The sequence below is a fragment of the Panthera onca genome, chromosome E1 (genome assembly GCF_046562875.1).
Source record: "Panthera onca isolate mPanOnc1 chromosome E1, mPanOnc1 haplotype 2, whole genome shotgun sequence".
Taxonomy (NCBI): domain Eukaryota; kingdom Metazoa; phylum Chordata; class Mammalia; order Carnivora; family Felidae; genus Panthera; species Panthera onca.
Genome location: NC_138352.1, coordinates 45806 through 65597, shown reverse-complemented (window position 1 = coordinate 65597; position 19792 = coordinate 45806). Strand labels below are relative to the sequence as shown.

At 38.5% G+C, this 19792-nt stretch overlaps 1 protein-coding gene and 2 pseudogenes across 1 annotated transcript in view; 1 reads left to right on the top strand and 2 right to left on the bottom strand.

The window, feature by feature from the left end:
• The window catches only part of LOC132688527 (uncharacterized), a 117652-nt gene that overhangs the window by 55687 nt on the left and 42173 nt on the right, over positions 1-19792 (bottom strand). The window contains exons 16-17 of the mRNA XM_078436957.1: positions 15508-15561; positions 14700-14804 (exon numbers count right to left, since the gene is read on the bottom strand). Coding sequence (XP_078293083.1) covers positions 14700-14804; positions 15508-15561 — 159 coding nt within the window. The remainder of the gene's footprint in view (positions 1-14699; positions 14805-15507; positions 15562-19792) is intronic.
• On the bottom strand, positions 126-14626 carry LOC144614332 (NEDD4 family-interacting protein 1 pseudogene; annotated as a pseudogene).
• Positions 18852-19217, top strand: LOC132674429 (iron-sulfur cluster assembly 1 homolog, mitochondrial pseudogene; annotated as a pseudogene).

The following is a 19792-nucleotide window of genomic DNA, read 5'->3' as shown; positions in this document are numbered from 1 at the left end:
GATCAGTGATCTAATGAGTAACAACAGGAATTTGCTTGTACCGTTTTTTCTTTTTCAACAGCACTTAATTTCTGAAAAGCAGGTGATGATTCCTCTGTGTTCTGCATCTTCTGTATCTGATTCACTTCCTGCAGGCGTTCTCTTGTGTTTTTTTGAGAGAGAATTCATAAATGCAGGAAGGCCTTTGCCAGAAAACATCTTTAGTAAATAAAGAGAACTCTGGTCCTGGGGAGATTTGAGATCATTTCTGGCATCTCCTGAACTTTTTCATAATTGACAAATGCTCTGAGAAACAGGACAAAGCCTAAAATCAGGAACACCTGCCAAAGCTCAGGAGAGACCGTCAAAATACCCAGAGAAATAGGTATAAAACTTGACAATCAAGATCCACTTAATTTGAGAGAGACCAAATCCTAGAATGGTCTCATACCTTCCTGTGGCTGAGGCGGTCAAGAAAAAGACATAAAAAACCCAATCCAGTTAAAGGGGCATGCCATGAAAAAGAGTTAACATGAAAATCCTCAGTTGGTCAGCATCATCAAAATTATTCTGACCCACAAAATCCTCATATCTTCCAGGAATCAAAGGGATAGTAGCTTCAGCCTTGGTTTTCATGGCTTCATCATAACTTCATCATAACGGTGCAGTATCATAGATGGAGGCTTTGGAAACCCAGACTCATCTTTGTGGTCAAAATAATGCTGCATTCTCTTCCCATATGGTGGAGGAGTTTCACCCGCAGCCTGTTCAAGTTCCCTTCACCCTTTCTCATTCTGCAACTGCTGGTACCTGCTCCCACAAAGCTTGTGCTTGAAGGTTTTGCTAACTTCCAAACTGGTATAATAATGTCTAAAAATTTAGTTTTCTAGGAGATGGTATAAGAGTTACTTGTACAGATAGGCCTTTGTTAGGAAGATGCCATTTATTTATTTATTTATTTATTTATTTAGGAAGATGCCTTCCTTTGTGCTTAAAGGAAAAGAGAAATAACATTCATAAACAAAAGAGGAGACAATTTTGGCATCCTTTCAGAAACTGAGCTTAAAGAGGAAGGAAATAATAAAGATTAGAGCTGAAATAAATGATATAAAAACTAAAAAAAAACTTCAATAGAACAGACCAGTGAAACCAGTAGCTGTTCTTTTTCTTTCTTTTCTTTCTTTCTTCTTTCTTTCTTTCTTTCTTTCTTTCTTTCTTTCTTTCTTTTAAAATTTAAAATTAAAATCAGGAGACTATAGATGCTGGAGAGGATGTGGAGAAACGGGAACCCTCTTGCACTGTTGGTGGGAATGCAAACTGGCGCAGCCACTCTGGAAAACAGTGTGGAGGTTCCTCAGAAAATTAAAACTAGATCTACCCTATGACCCAGCAATAGCACTGCTAGGAATTTACCCAAGGGATACAGGAGTGCTGATGCATAGGGGCACTTGTACCCCAATGTTTATAGCGGCACTTTCAACCATAGCCAAATTATGGAGAGAGCCTAAATGTCCATCAACTGATGAATGGATAAAGAAAGATGTGGTTTAGGGGCGCCTGGGTGGCGCAGTCGGTTAAGCGTCCGACTTCAGCCAGGTCACGATCTCGCGGTCCGTGAGTTCGAGCCCCGCGTCAGGCTCTGGGCTGATGGCTCGGAGCCTGGAGCCTGTTTCCGATTCTGTGTCTCCCTCTCTCTCTGCCCCTCCCCGGTTCATGCTCTGTCTCTCTCTGTCCCAAAAATAAATAAAAAAACGTTGAAAAAAAATTTAAAAAAAAGAAAGATGTGGTTTATATACACAATGAAACACTACTTGGCACTTAGAAAGAATGAAACATGGCCTTTTGTAGCAACGTGGATAGAACTGGAGAGTGTCATGCTAAGTGAAATAAGCCATACAGAGAAAGACAGATACCATATGTTGTGAAAACATATGGATTCTGAGAAACTTAACAGAAGACCATGGGGGAGGGGAAGGAAAAAAAAAGTTAGAGAGGGAGGGAGCCAAATCATAAGAGACTCTTAAAAACTGAGAATAAACTGAGGGTTGATGGGGGGTGGGAGGGAGGGGAGGGGAGGTGATGGGCATTGATGAGGGCACCTGCTGGGATGAGCACTGGGTGTTGTATGGAAACCAATTTGACAATAAATTTCATATTAATTTTTTTTTTAATTTTTAAAGTTGTATTTATTTATTTTTAAGATTTTAAGTTGATTTATTTATTTTGAGAGAGAGAGAGAATGAATGGAGGAAGGGCAGAGAGAGAGGGGGACAGAGGATCCAAAGTGGGCTCTGTGCTGACAGCAGAGAGTCTGATGTGGGGCTCGAACTCACAAACTGTGAGATCATGACCTTAGTTGAAGTCAGATGCCGTATGAACTGAGCCATCCAGGTGCCCCTTAATTTTTAAAAAAACTTTATTTAAATCCAAGTTAGTTAACATATAATGTAATAATGGTTTCAGGAGTGGAATTTAGTGATTCATCACTTACATATTACTCTCAGTGCTCATCCCAACAAGTGCCCTCCTTAATGCCCATCACCCATTTAGCCCATCCCCTGCCCACCTCCCTCCATCAACCCTCATTTTGTTTTCTGCCATTAAGAGTCTTTTATGCTTTGCTTCCCGCTCTCTTAAGAATCTTTTATGGGGGCACCTGGGTGGTGGTTAAGTGTCTGACTTCAGCTCAGGTCATGATCTCAAGGTCCATGGGTTCACCCATGTCCGGCTCTGTGCTGACAGCTCAGAGCCTGGAGTCTGCTTCAGATTCTGTGTCTCCCTCTCTTTCTGCCCCTCCCCTGCTCACATTCTGTCTTTCTCTCTCTCAAAAATAAATAAACAATAAAAACTTTTTTTTAAAAGAATCTTTTTATGATTTGCCTCCCTCTCTGTTTCTATCTTATTTTTTCCTTCCCTTCCCCTATGTTCACATACTTTGTGTCTTAGATTCCACATATGAGTGAAATCCTATGATATTTATCTTTCTCTGACTTATTTTCCTTAGTATAATACACTGTATCTCCATCCACGTTGTTGCAAGTGGCAGAATATCATTCTTTTTGATTGCTGAATAGTATTCCATTGTATATATATTTTGCATTTTCTTTATCTATTCATCAGTCGCTGGACCTTTGGGCTCTTTCCATAATTTGGCTATTGTTGACAGTACTGCTAAAAACATTGGGGTGCACGTGCCCCTTTGAATCAGCATTTTTGTATCCTTTTGGTAAATACCTAGTAGTGCAGTTGTATCATAGGGTAGTTCTATTTTTAATTTTTTGAGCAAACTCTACACTGTTTTCCAAAGTGGCTGCACAAGTTTGCATTCCCACCGACAGCACAAAAGTGTTCCCCTTTCTCTGCAATGTCACTAACATCTGTTGTTTCCTGAATTGTTAATGTTAGCCATTCTGACAGGCGTGAGGTGGTATCTCAGTGTGATTTTGATTTGTATTTCTGTGATGATAAGTGATGTTGAGCATCTTTTCATGTGTCTGTTAGCCATCTTCATTGGAAGCCATGTCTTCATTGGGTAAGTATCTGTTCATGTCTTTTGCCCATTTCTTCACTGAGTTGATAAGTTGAGTTTGATAAGTTCTTTATAGATTTTTAGGAGCTGGTTCTTTTAAAAGATCAGCAAAATTGATAAACTAGCCAGACTCATCATCAAGAGAGAGAGAGAGAGAGAGAGAGAGAGAGAGAGAGAAAGGACTCAAACAAACAAAATCACCAGTGAAAGAAGAGAAATAACAAACACCACCACATAAATACAATTATAAGAGAATATTAGAAAAAACTATACACCGACAAATTAGACAACTGAAAAGAAATGGATAAATTCCTAGAAATATATAACCTACCAAAATGGAAGCAGGAGGAAATAGAAAATTTGAAGTGAATGATTACCAGCAAGGAGATTAAATCAGTAACTAAAAAACTCTCAACAAACAAGAGACCAGGATCAGATGGCTTCACAGGTGAATCTTATCAAACATTTAAAGAATAGTTAATGCCTATTCTACTCCAACTATTCCAAAAATAGAAGAAGGAAAAATTCCAAATTCATTTTATTAGGTGAGTATCACCTTGATACTAAAACCAGATAAAGACACCACTGCCAATATTTCTGATAAACATAGATGCAAAAATCTTGAACAAAATACTAGCAAACAGAACCCAACAATACTTTTAAAAAATCATTCACCATGATCAAGTGGGATTTATTCCTAGGATGTAAGGATGGTTCAGTATTCGCAAATCAATCAACGTCATACATCACATCAACAAACGAAAGGATAAAAACCATATGATCATCTCACTAGATGCAGAAAAAGAATTTGATAAAGTACAACATCCATTCATGACACAAGCCCTCAACAAAGTAGTTTTAGAGGGAACACACCTCAACATAATAAAGGTCACATATGAAAAATCCATGGCTAACAAAGACAAGGATGTCCATTCTCACCACTTTTATTCAACATAGTACTGGAAGTCATAGCCACAGCAATTAGACAACATAAAGAAATAAAAGGCATCCAAATTGGTAAGGAAGAAGTAAAACTCACTATTTGCAAATGACATGATACTCTATATAGAAAACCCCGGAGCCTTGTAGTTTTTCATTGCTGAGGAGACCCCAGGAAAGACAGTGTGCAAGCTAATTTTGAGCTGCCTCTTTTTGTAGTCTTAAGAGAGCAGAGCACCTGTTGTCTGACTATTACCCTCTATGTTTCTGTAGACAAGTCTTATCTATACTCCTCACCATGGCTCAGCTCCAGACACGCTTCTTCATGCTTGTCTGGATTTGTTCAAAATCTCCAGACACTCTTTTGAACAACTTTTTTTTTTTTTTTTTTTTTTTTTTTTGGATGGGGGTGGCCAGGGTCTGCAGTCTTTTCATTACTAGCAGATATTGTTCTTGATTCAGAGATATCCACATAGCATTTGCCACAGGTGCTTATCTTTACTTCATCTGTTGATGTACAGAGATTCTTTTTTTTTTAAAGTTATTTATTTTGAGAGAGAGAAAGAGCAAGTGGGAAATGGGCAGAGAGAGAGGGAGAGAGAATCCCAGGCAGGCTCTGCACCATCAGCACGGAGCCTGAGATGGGGCTTGAACTCCTGAATCCTGAGATCATGACCTGAGCCAAAATCAAGGGTCAGACGCTTAGCCCGCTGAGCCAGCCAGGTGCCCAAGAGACTATGATACATAGTTACTTCTAAATTACAAGATTGTCATATAGTCTTCTTGTTGAAAAAGTCTTTGAACTAGAATAGGAATTATTCTTGTAATAAGAGCTTTGCAATACCAGTATATGGATGTTTGTTGTTACCCAAACAGTTGTATATTTTTCTAAATTTGTAGACTGAACATTGATTTCTTTTTGTATAAATCTAATAATTAAGTCATTGTTCTTAAGTTGAAGATGTAAGTGATTCAGATTTCAGATTTTTAAAAAGTAAAAATCCAAATAACTAGTGAGAGAATTCTTTCAGAAGTATTTTAGTTAATAAATGCAGGAAGAATGAAGAATTTTTACCATTTTGCAACTCCAAGTGAAATAATGGGTTTAAGTAGTGATTATCAATAGCTGCTAAAAACTATTAATTAGGTAAAAGGCTGACAGAGAATATTATGATGGATGGGATCAGAATGACATCATCAGAGTCCAGATGTAGATTTTCACATCATATAGAAAGAGATACAAAAAAAAACAAAACAAAACAAAAAAACAAACAAAAACAAACAACAAAAAAAAAAGAAAGAGATATAAGCTAATGCACTTCCTCATGTGATGCAATATGAAGCACATGATACTAGGTGTAAATATTCTTTCTGGGGAAAAAAAGCAAACCTGAAATCTAATCAAGTGTTTAGGTCTGCCTAGTGTACAGAATGTGTAGGTGGTAGAGGAACATTTAAAGAACTCCCTGGAGGGCTGCCTGTGTGGCTCAGTTGATTGAGTGTCTGACTTTGGATCAGGTCATGATCTCACAGTTCATGGGTTCAAGCCCCACATCAGGCTCTGTGCTCACAGCTTGGAGCCTGGAGCCTGGAGCCTGCTTCGGAGCCTGTGTCTCCCACTCTCTCTGCTCCTGCCCCACTTGTGCTGTCTCTCTCTCTCTCTCTCTCTCTCTCTCTCTCAACAATAAATAAAACACTTAAAAAAATTTGAGGAACACCCTGGAGATATAATCAATGAAATCTAGAATGTAAGAAATATTAGAACAGATGACCCAGTTTCTTTAATAAATGAATGGCAAGAAAAAAGGGAGGGGGAACTGTTAAAGTTTAAATAAAACATACTAATAAAAAAGAAAACCCTAAAGACTTCACCAAAAACTACTACAACTGATAAATGAATTCAGTAAAGTCACAGGATACAAATCAATATTCAGAAATCTGTTGTATTTCTATACACTAATGATTAAGTAGTAGAAAGAAAAATGAAGAAAACAATCCCATTTACAACACCAAAAATAACAAAATACCTAGGAATAAACCTAATCAAAGAGGTGAAAGACGTCTACTCTGAAAACTGTAAAACACTGATGAAAGAAATTGAAGAAAACACAAATGAATGAAAAGACATTCCATGCTCATGGATTGAGAGAACAAATATTCTTAAAATGTTTATACTACCCAAAGCAACCTGTACATTATTGTAATCCTTATCAAAATACCAACACATTTTTTAACTAGAAAAAAACCCTAAAATTTATATGGAACCACAAGAGACCCCAAATAGCCAAAGCAATTTTGAAAAAGAAAAGCAAAGCTGGAGGTATCACAATTCTGGACTTCAAGTTATATTACAAAGCTGTAGTAATCAAAACAGTATGGTACTGGCACAAAAAGACACATAGATCAATGTAACAGAATAGAAAACCCAGAAATAGAAGGTTCCGGAAGATGGCGGCGTAGGAGGATGCTGGGCTCACCGCGCGTCCTGCTGATCACTTAGATTCCACCTACACCTGCCTAAAGAACCCAGAAAACCGCCAGAGGATTAGCAGAACGGAGTCTCCGGAGCCAAGCGCAGACGAGAGGCCCACGGAAGAGGGTAGGAAGGGCGGCAAGGCGGGGCGCGCTCCACGGACTGGCGGGAGGGAGCTGGGATGGAGGGGCGGCTCGCCGGCCAAGCAGAGCCCCCGAGTCTGGCTGGCAAAAGCGGAGGGGCCGGACTGACTGTGTTTCGACAGCAAGCGCGACTTAGCGTCTGGGAGGTCAGAAGTTAACAGCTCTGCTCAGAAAGCGGGAAGGCTGGAGGACAAAGGGAGGGAGAGCTGCTGAGCCCCCGGACGGCAGAGCTCAGCTTGGCGGGGAACAAAGGCGCTCGCCAGCGCCATCTCCCCCGCCCATCCCCCAGCCAAAATCCCAAAGGGAACCAGTTCCTGCCGGGGAACTTGCTCGCGCAGCGCAAACACCCAACTCTGTGCTTCTGCGGAGCCAAACCTCCGGCAGCGGATCTGACTCCCTTCCGCTGCCACAGGGCCCCTCCTGAAGTGGATCACCTAAGGAGAAGCGAGCTAAGCCTGCCCCTCCAGCCCCCGTGCACCTTGCCTACCCACCCCAGCTAATATGCCAGATCCCCAGCAACACAAGCCTGGCAGTGTGCAAGTAGCCCAGATGGGCCACGCCACCCCACAGTGAATCCCGCCCCTAGGAGAGGGGAAGAGAAGGCACACACCAGTCTGACTGTGGCCCCAGCGGTGGGCTGGGGGCAGACATCAGGGCGGACTGTGGCCCCGCCCACCAACTCCAGTTATACACCACAGCACAGGGGAAGTGCCCTGCAGGTCCTCACCATGCCAGGGACTCTCCAAAATGACCAAACGGAAGAATTCCCCTCAGAAGAATCTCCAGGAAATAACAACAGCTAATGAACTGATCAAAAAGGATTTAAATAATATAACAGAAAGTGAATTTAGAATAACAGTCATAAAATTAATCGCTGGGCTTGAAAACAGTATACAGGACAGCAGAGAATCTCTTGCCACAGAGATCAAGGGACTAAGAAACAGTCACGAGGAGCTGAAAAACGCTTTAAACGAAATGCAAAACAAAATGGAAACCACGACGGCTCGGCTTGAAGAGGCAGAGGAGAGAATAGGTGAACTAGAAGATAAAGTTATGGAGAAAGAGGAAGCTGAAAGAAAGAGAGATAAAAAAATCCAGGAGTATGAGGGGAAAATTAGAGAACTAAGTGATACACTAAAAAGAAATAATATACGCATAATTGGTATCCCAGAGGAGGAAGAGAGAGGGAAAGGTGCTGAAGGGGTACTTGAACAAATTATAGCTGAGAACTTCCCTGAACTGGGGAAGGAAAAAGGCATTGAAATCCAAGAGGCACAGAGAACTCCCTTCAGACGTAACTTGAATCGATCTTCTGCACGACATATCATAGTGAAACTGGCAAAATACAAGGATAAAGAGAAAATTCTGAAAGCAGCAAGGGATAAACGTGCCCTCACATATAAAGGGAGACCTATAAGACTTGTGACTGATCTCTCCTTTGAAACTTGGCAGGCCAGAAAGGCTTGGCATGATATCTACAGTGTGCTAAACAGAAAAAATATGCAGCCGAGAATCCTTTATCCAGCAAGTCTGTCATTTAGAATAGAAGGAGAGATAAAGGTCTCCCAAACAAACAAAAACTGAAGGAATTTGTCACCACGAAACCAGCCCTACAAGAGATCCTAAGGGGGATCCTGTGAGACAAAGTACCAGAGACATCGCTACAAGCATAAAACATACAGACATCACAATGACTCTAAACCCGTATCTTTCTATAATAACACTGAATGTAAATGGATTAAATGCGCCAACTAAAAGACATAGGGTATCAGAATGGATAAAAAAACAAGACCCATCTATTTGCTGTCTACAAGAGACTCATTTTAGATCTGAGGACACCTTTAGATTGAGAGTGAGGGGATGGAGAACTATTTACCATGCTACTGGAAGCCAAAAGAAAGCTGGAGTAGCCATACTTATATCAGACAAACTAGACTTTAAATTAAAGGCTGTAACAAGAGATGAAGAAGGGCATTATATAATAATCACAGGGTCTATCCATCAGGAAGAGCTAACTATTATAAATGTCTATGCGCCAAATACCGGAGCCCCCAGATATATAAAACAATTACTCATAAACATAAGCAACCTTATTGATAAGAATGTGGTCATTGCAGGGGACTTTAACACCCCACTTACAGAAATGGATAGATCATCTAGACACACGGTCAATAAAGAAACAAGGGCCCTGAATGATACATTGGATCCGATGGACTTGACAGATCTATTTAGAACTCTGCATCCCAAAGCAACAGAATATACTTTCTTCTCGAGTGCACATGGAACATTCTCCAAGATAGATCACACACTGAGTCACAAAACAGCCCTTCATAAGTATACAAGAATTGAAATCATACCATGCATACTTTCAGACCACAATGCTATGAAGCTTGAAATCAACCACAGGAAAAAGTCTGGAAAACCTCCAAAAGCATGGAAGTTAAAGAACACCCTACTAACGAATGAGTGGGTCAACCAGGCAATTAGAGAAGAAATTAAAAAATATATGGAAACAAACAAAAATGAAAATACAACAATCCAAACGCTTTGGGACGCAGCGAAGGCAGTCCTGAGAGGAAAATACATTGCAATCCAGGCCTATCTCAAGAAACAAGAAAAATCCCAAATACAAAATCTAACAGCACACCTAGAGGAAATAGAAGCAGAACAGCAAAGGCAGCCTAAACCCAGCAGAAGAAGAGAAATCATAAAGATCAGAGCAGAAATAAACAATATAGAATCTAAAAAAACTGTAGAGCAGATCAACGAAACCAAGAGTTGGTTTTTTGAAAAAATAAACAAAATTGACAAACCTCTAGCCAGGCTTCTCAAAAAGAAAAGGGAGATGACCCAAATAGATAAAATCATGAATGAAAATGGAATGATTACAACCAATCCCTCAGAGATACAAACAATTATCAGGGAATACTATGAAAAATTATATGCCAACAAATTGGACAACCTGGAAGAAATGGACAAATTCCTAAACACCCACACTCTTCCAAAACTCAATCAGGAGGAAATAGAAAGCTTGAACAGACCCATAACCAGCGAAGAAATTGAATCGGTTATCAAAAATCTCCCAACAAATAAGAGTCCAGGACCAGATGGCTTCCCAGGGGAGTTCTACCAGACGTTTAAAGCAGAGATAATACCTATCCTTCTCAAGCTATTCCAAGAAATAGAAAGGGAAGAAAAACTTCCAGACTCATTCTATGAAGCCAGTATTACTTTGATTCCTAAACCAGACAGAGACCCAGTAAAAAAAGAGAACTACAGGCCAGTATCTCTGATGAATATGGATGCAAAAATTCTCAATAAGATACTAGCAAATCGAATTCAACAGCATATAAAAAGAATTATTCACCATGATCAAGTGGGATTCATTCCTGGGATGCAGGGCTGGGTCAACATTCGCAAATCGATCAACGTGATACATCACATTAACAAAAAAAAAAGAGAAGAACCATATGATCCTGTCAATCGACGCAGAAAAGGCCTTTGACAAAATCCAGCACCCTTTCTTAATAAAAACCCTCGAGAAAGTCGGGATAGAAGGAACATACTTAAAGATCATAAAGGCCATTTATGAAAAGCCCACAGCTAACATCATCCTCAACGGGGAAAAACTGAGAGCTTTTTCCCTGAGATCAGGAACACGACAGGGATGCCCACTCTCACCGCTGTTGTTTAATATAGTGCTGGAAGTTCTAGCATCAGCAATCAGACAACAAAAGGAAATCAAAGGCATCAAAATTGGCAAAGATGAAGTCAAGCTTTCGCTTTTTGCAGATGACATGATATTATACATGGAAAATCCGACAGACTCCACCAAAAGTCTGCTAGAACTGATACATGAATTCAGCAAAGTTGCAGGATACAAAATCAATGTGCAGAAATCAGTTGCATTCTTATACACTAACAATGAAGCAACAGAAAGACAAATGAAGAAACTGATCCCATTCACAATTGCACCAAGAAGCATAAAATACCTAGGAATAAATCTAACCAAAGATGTAAAAGATCTGTATGCTGAAAACTATAGAAAGCTTATGCAGGTAATTGAAGAAGATATAAAGAAATGGAAAGACATTCCCTGCTCATGGATTGGAAGAATAAATATTGTCAAAATGTCAATACTACCCAAAGCTATCTACACATTCAATGCAATCCCAATCAAAATTGCACCAGCATTCTTCTCGAAACTAGAACAAGCAATCCTAAAATTCATATGGAACCACAAAAGGCCCCGAATAGCCAAAGTAATTTTGAAGAAGAACACCAAAGCAGGAGGCATCACAATCCCAGACTTTAGCCTCTACTACAAAGCTGTCATCATCAAGACAGCATGGTATTGGCATAAAAACAGACACATAGACCAATGGAATAGAATAGAAACCCCAGAACTAGACCCACAAACGTATGGCCAACTCATCTTTGACAAAGCAGGAAAGAACATCCAATGGAAAAAAGACAGTCTCTTTAACAAATGGTGCTGGGAGAACTGGACAGCAACATGCAGAAGGTTGAAACTAGACCACTTTCTCACACCATTCACAAAAATAAACTCAAAATGGATAAAGGACCTGAATGTGAGACAGGAAACCATCAAAACCTTAGAGGAGAAAGCAGGAAAAGACCTCTCTGACCTCAGCCGTAGCAATCTCTTACTCGGCACATCCCCAAAGGCAAGGGAATTAAAAGCAAAAGTGAATTACTGGGACCTTATGAAGATAAAAAGCTTCTGCACAGCAAAGGAAACAACCAACAAAACTAAAAGGCAACCAACGGAATGGGAAAAGATATTTGCAAATGACACATCGGACAAAGGGCTAGTATCCAAAATCTATAAAGAGCTCATCAAACTCCACACCCGAAAAACAAATAACCCAGTGAAGAAATGGGCAGAAAACATGAATAGACACTTCTCTAAAGAAGACATCCGGATGGCCAACAGGCACATGAAAAGATGCTCAACGTCGCTCCTTATCAGGGAAATACAAATCAAAACCACACTCAGATATCACCTCACGCCAGTCAGAGTGGCCAAAATGAAGAAATCAGGAGACTATAGATGCTGGAGAGGATGTGGAGAAATAGGAACCCTCTTGCACTGTTGGTGGGAATGCAAACTGGTGCAGCCGCTCTGGAAAGCAGTGTGGAGGTTCCTCAGAAAATTAAAAATAGACCTACCCTATGACCCAGCAATAGCACTGCTAGGAATTTATCCAAGGGATACAGGAGTACTGATGCATAGGGGCACTTGTACCCCAATGTTGATAGCAGCACTCTCAACAATAGCCAAATTATGGAAAGAGCCTAACTGTCCATCAACTGATGAATGGAGAAAGAAATTGTGGTTTATATACACAATGGAATACTACGTGGTAATGAGAAAGAATGAAATATGGCCCTTTGTAGCAACGTGGATGGAACTGGAGAGTGTGATGCTAAGTGAAATAAGCCATACAGAGAAAGACAGATACCATATGGTTTCACTCTTATGTGGATCCTGAGAGACTTAACAGAAACCCATCGGGGAAGGGAAGGAAAAAAAAAAAAAAAAGAGGTTAGAGTGGGAGAGAGCCAAAGCATAAGAGACTGTTAAAAACTGAGAACAAACTGAGGGTTGATGGGGGGTGGGAGGGAGGGTAGGGTGGGTGATGGGTATTGAGGAGGGCACCTTTTGGGATGAGCACTGGGTGTTGTATGGAAACCAATTTGACAGTAAATTTCATATATTAAAAAATAAAAAAAATAAAAAAAATTAAAAAAAAAGAAAACCCAGAAACACACTCACAATTATATGGTCAATTAATCTTTGTCAAAGGAGATAAGAATATCCAATGGGGAAAAGATAGTCTCTTCAATAAATGGTGCTGGAAAAACTAAACAACCGCATGCAAAAGAATGAAACTGGACCACTTTCTTACACCATACATGAAAATAAATTCACAATGGATTAAAGACCTAAATGTGAGACCTGAAGCCATAAAAATCCTATGAAAGAGCACAAGCACTAATTTCTCTGGCATTAGCCATAGCAACATTTTTCTAGATATGTCACCAGAGGCAAGGGAAACAAAAGTAAAAAGAAACTATGGGGACTTCATCAAAATATAAAGCTTATGCACAACGAAGGAAACAATAAACAAAACTAAAGGCAATCTACTAAACGGGAGAAGGTAATTGCAAATGACATATCCAATAAAGGGTTAGTACTAAAAATATATAAAGAACTGATAGAACTCAACTTTCAAAAACCAAATAATCCAATTTAAAAATGGGCAGAAGACGTGAACAGACATTTCTCCAAAGAAGACATACAGATGGCCAACAGACACATGAAAAGATGCTCAACATCACTCATCATCAGGGAAATGCTAATCAAAACTGCAATGAGATATCATCTCCCACCTGTCAGAATGACTAAAATAAAAAACACAAGAAACAACTTTTGGTGAGGATGTGGAGAAAAAGGAACACTCTTGCACTGTTGGTGGGAATGCAAACTGGTATAGCCAATGTGGAAAAACAGTATGAAGGTTTCTCAAAAAAGCTAAAAAGAACTACCTTTGAATTGCACTACTGGATGTCCACCCCAAAAATACAAAAACACTAACTGAAAGGGATACATACACCCCTACGTTTATAGCAGCATTATTTACAATAGCCAAATTATGGAAGCAGCCCAAGGGTCCATAGATAGATGAATGGATAAAGAAGATGTGGTAAATACACACACACACACACACACACACACACACACACACACACCCCAGAATATTATTCAGCCATAAAAAGAATGAAACCTTGCCATTTGCAACAACATGGATGGAGCCAGAGAGTATATATGCTAAGCAAAATAAGTTAGTCAGAGAAAGACAAATACCATATGATTTCACTGATGTGTGGAATTTAAGAACCAAAACAAGGAGAGGGAGAGAGGGAGGGAGGGAGGGAGGGAGGGAGAGAGAGAGAGAGAGAGAGAGAGAGAGAGAGAGAGAGAGAGAAACCAAGAAATAGACTCTTAACTATAGAGAACAAACTGATGGCTACCAGAGGGGAGCTGAGTGGGGTGATCGTGAAATAGGTGATGGGTATTAAGGAGTACACTTGTGATGAGCACCGAGTGAGGTATGGAATTGTTGAAATGACTATACTGTACACCTAAAATGAACATATCACTGTATATTAACTACACTGGAATTAAAATAAAAACTTAATAAAAAAGAAATTGAGCTTAACAGAGGGGGGAGTTTTGAGGGTTCAGCTCTTAGAGGGATAAGGATTAGGAAAAGGGAATCCCCCAGGGACAATGTAAGGAACAGTAACTCTGGGAGAGATCAGGAATTTATGAGGACTTTTGCAATGTTTACTGAGACAAGATATAAATCCCTCTGTCCTTTCCCTTCCCAAATCATCAGTAACATCTTTCCTCAACACTGATTTTGTGGGAAAGGATTCTTTTTCACAGCTGAACTCTGTACTTGAATAGTACAGAGTAAGAGACTGTTCAAGCAAGAGCTGGAGGATGGGTGCAGGTAACAAATACCTGAACATGTGTCACTTTAAAATATAAAGATCATAAATAGAACTATTAAACTGAACTCTGGAGGTCACAGATGCAGCTCACCATCAGTGGGTAGTAATTTTTGTAGTTCCAGACATTCCTTATCATTGACTTCTATCCCCATGTCTCCAAGAATGTTTTTCAGATCTGTGGCATCAATCTTTTCTCCTTTGAAAATACAGGTTTATAGGTGAAAATTATAGAAATTAATTACTCAGTATTATGTAAGTTTAAGAGGTTCATAAGAAAATGTTATTAACCTATATGATATGTACTTTTAAATATACTTAAAATAGCTTATATGGCATCATTCCCAGTTGGGGATTAAAGAGTGAAAGTAAAATGGAATGTGGAAATACAGTGTGTCATTAGAAGTCAAAGCAAATTTGTTCCTAAATTATTGATATAATAAAGGCTCCCTTAATTTGGGGGATAATGAACAGAATAAAATCTAGTTACCAAATTGGATAATGAATTGCCAAAAGAAATGATTATAGCAGGAGATCTTATACTGACTTATGTAATTGATCGTTGACAAAACCACATTATCTTGAGCTTTCCAAAACTTTTCCTTATTTATTCATGTGCTTACCTAAAATTTAGCTATTTACATGTAGGTGAAGACATATATACATATATGAGAAAAAAATCTGTACAGTACATAGGACATGTTATCAAAAGCAAGTCTTATAGTTTATTTTTCAAACAGATAATCCAAGATCAAATGGATTTTATCAGGCAGAAATATTTTATATTTTATAATAACTGGGTAAAATGGCAAAATTAATATGGACAATAGACTACTAGGAATATAAAAATTTAAATATAATTTATTATAAAGCATTAGGGTTTCAGTGTCATAGAAACTCACCTGTAAACTCTTTCATTTTCATTGTCACATTTTTCAGATCAACCTTCCCACCACCTGTAGGACAAAAAGCAGTCACAGACCAACAATGAGACTGTTCCTTCTGCTTTCTCTACTTATGATACCTCTCCCCCAACTAGAACATTGATCATCTTGAATTTTAGTTCCAGACTATTATATTACATTTTTCATCATATTTACTTAGATATAAGAATGCTTTTTAAAGTTTTTTCCTCCACTTTGTTTCATGCATCTCAGTTTTTTCCCCTGTATTCAGATTCTGTTATTTTGTTTATAGTCGGTTTTTTGTTCTCCTGTTAACTATTTATACATTTCTTTTGGTTCCTGATGCTGTAAAATTTTACAACGTTTTTTTTTTTTTGGTTTTTTTTTTGTTTTGTTTTGTTTTTTTATTTATTTTTGGGACAGAGAGAGACAGAGCATGAATGGGGGAGGGGCAGAGAGAGAGGGAGACACAGAATCGGAAACAGGCTCCGGGCTCCGAGCCATCAGCCCAGAGCCTGACGCGGGGCTCGAACTCACGGACCGCGAGATCGTGACCTGGCTGAAGTCGGACGCTTAACCGACTGCGCCACCCAGGCGCCCCATGATGCTGTAAAATTTTATATGACTGTTTAGGTACAGGTTGAAAATATATTTTTTTAATTTTTTAATTAAAAAAAATTTTAAGTTTATTTATTTTGAGAGAGAGAGAGCACACACACAAGCAGGGGAGGGGCAGAAAGAGAGGGAGAGAGAGAATCTCAAGCAGGCTCCACATTGGCAGCACAGAGCCTGACACAGGCCTTGATCTCACAAACCCTGAGATCATGACCTGAGCTGAGATCAAGAGTCAGACACTTAGCCAACTGAGGCATCCAGATGCCTGAAAAAAATTGTTTTATTTGACTTAGCTCTCAGTGTTCCCTTTCAATATAGGACAACAGGGAAGGAAGGATAAGAAGAAATGAAATGATAATATATAAATAATTCTGGGAAAACATTGTATAAAACAAAAACAGTATCATCTTGAATGAGGATAAAAGTCCAAAATAAAATCGGATTATGATAGATTAAGGATGCATATTGTAATTTCTACAATAACCTTTGAGGCTTCTAAATTAACAAGAAAAATAAAAAATAATTAGTCCAAAAGGAAGGCAAGAATGGAAGGAAACAGAAAGTTGAACATGTACAAAAACAGGAATTCAGTAAAAGTAGATTTAAACACAAATATGTCAGTAATCTCATAATTACTACTAATATTGCAAAAATGATTTTCAGATTGCTAATTGTTTAGGGTTTTTGCATGCTAATTGGTTAGGATTTTTGCATTGTTTGTTTATACAAAGATTAGCCTGTGATTTTCCTTTTTTGTGTCTTCTTCATCAAATTTCGGCATAAAGATTATGATAGTTCCATAAATCAAACTGGCAAGTGTTTCTTGTTTTTATGTTTTTTGAAGAGTTGAGTAACGTGGAAATTATTTCTTACTTCTATGCTAGGTAAAATTCATCAAGGAAGTGATCTAAGGCTCTAAAATTTAAGAATTTAAAATATCTGAAATCTAAGGATTCAGAGAAGTCAAAAGTAAAAGGATGGATAAGTATAGACCATACAAACACTAAGCAAAGGTAGAGTAGGAATATTAACATCAAACAAAACAGGCTTTAAGAAAAAACTTTTCTAGTAATAACAAAAAGAAGTTTAATTCACCGTGAAGATGTCATAATTCCAAACTTGTATGCTCGTATTAACATGGTGTCAAAAAAAACAAAGAAAATTATAAAATTATAATGAGAAATAAAAATCCAAAATTACACTGAGAGAAATTTTTTAAAGTTCATTTATTTTGAGATAGAGAGTGTGCGAGCAGAGGTCAGGGGCAGAGAGAGGGAGAATCTTAAGCAGGCTCCACGCTGTCTGCACAGAGCCAGATGTGGGGCTCAAAGTCACAAATTATGAGTTATGACCTGAGTCATGAGCCATTCAGGCACCCAGGGGGAGATTTGATACATCTTTGTCAGTAGTTAATAGAAGAAGCAGATATTAAGATATTAAATCATTAAGACTTTAGGATATTTGAACAAGAAATTTAACAAAGTTGATTTAATGGAGATATAGGCAACACCGTACCCAATAATTTCAGAATGCATATTTTTTCACATAGGGAATATTTAGCAAAAATCACCATGTACTGGATTATAAAGCCAAATCTCAACACACTAAAAAGTAATGGCTATAAGCAATTCAAAAATAATAGTAAGGAAAGTTTCACTTAGAAGAGCACTAAATAGAATAAATCACCTAGGAATAAAGTTAACAAAAGAAGTACAAAGATCATACTTCAAACACTACAAAACACTGTTGAAAGAAATAAGACAAAACTCTTAGCAAAATAGGAATAGAAGGGAACTCCTTTAATCTGATAAAAGTTACATATATAAAACTTCAATAAGGTAATACTTAATGGTGAAATATGGAAATGTTTCTCTTTGTGATCAGAAATGAGGCAGGCTGGGGCACCTGAGTGGCTTAGTCGGTTGAGTGTCCGACTTCGGCTCAGGTCTTGATCTCATGGTTCATGGGTTCAAGCCCCACATCGTGTTGACAGCTCAGAGCCTGCTTCAGATTCTGTGTCTCCCTCTCTCTCTGCCACTCTCCCACTCATGTTCTTTCTCTCTCTCAAAAATAAATAAACATTAAAAAAAATGTTTAATTAAAAAAAAAAGAAATGAAGTAGGAACTCCTGGGTGGCTCAGTCGGTTAAGCATCTGACTCTTGATTTCAGCTCAGGTCACGATTTCATGGTCCTAAGATCGAGCCCCCACATCGGGTGTGGTGCTGAGCATGAGCCTGCTTAAGATTCTCTCCCTTCCTCTCCCTCTGCCCAGCCCCCACTTGTGCTCTCTCTCTCTCTCTCTCTCTCTAAAAGAAAAAAAGGAAAAGAAATGAGGTAAGGATGTCCGCTATCATCACATTTACAATACTATATTGGAAATTCTAACTGAAGCAGTAAGGCATGATGAAGAAATAAAAGGCATAATGATAGAAAAGAAAGAAAACTGCCATTATTTGGAAACATAATTATATATGTAGAAAACTCAGGAGGATATTCAGATAATTATAATTTATAAAAGTATAGAAAGGTTGCTGGGTACAAGGTCATTACACAAAAATCAATATTTTTTATGTATCAGCAACAAACTGAAAAAGAAAAAAATTTAAATATACCATTTTCAACAGTATAAAAAATACCTAAAAATAAATCCATTGCATTAAATGCAAAACTTTACCTAGAAAATTATACAATAGCCAGCCTAGGACACCAGAACACCAAGAAGATGATGTTAACTTTGTTAGTCCAAGCCACTGTTTGGACTGTGAGGAAAAGGAAGATGCAGGCCGACCCACCTGCCCCTACTCTGACACTTTCAGCAGTAAACAACTTCTTAAAAATAAGTTTGAACACATAGGTGGGAAAGTTTGTGTTCAAACCAGGGATTGTACTAGCTTTTCTTATATTCTAGAATATACCAAAACAAAAGTAGATTCCGATGGGGACGTTGTTCAAGATGGAGTCAGAGTGTTCATCAAAAAGAAAGCACAGCTAACACTTTTAGGAACAGAATTGGTCTAAGTTGAAGAGTTTGTGTTCAACAACCCCAACAAGAAAAGAAACTTGTGGCTGTGGAGAAAGCTTTAATATGTGAAACCTCGGGACTAGTCTGGCTGTAAGCTCCTGGAGGCTTGTGGAAGTCTGCGGGCTTACGGAAAAAATCACGTGACTGTTATATGCTTAAGGTTTATAATGTATAACTGCCTTGTGAGGAAAATACAGTGATGCATTTTGAAAATGAAGCCACTATGTTAGACTCTAGATGGTGTTATTTGTATTCTTTTTAGGGGACAGAAAATGAGAAGCCATCACTTTTGGGGGGGGTCATTTTTCTACTTTTTCCCTTCCTTTTAAAAGATTCATGTATAATTAACATTCAGTAAGTTTTAGATGTACAATATCCTAATTACACAATTTTATACATTTCTCAGTGCTCATCAAGATAATTCTACTCTAAATCCCCTTTACCTATTTCACTCACCTGCTCCACTCACTTTTCTGTTAAGGAAAAAAATCCTACTCTGCACTTAACTCTCTTGAATCTTTTCTGTTAGAACTAATTCCATTACAATTGCCTTTCTGAGAGCATTTTGGGAAATGTATTCTTAATAGGTGTGCAGTCATTAGATCTCTGTTGAATGGCCTGACTGCAAATCCATTGGTATTTTC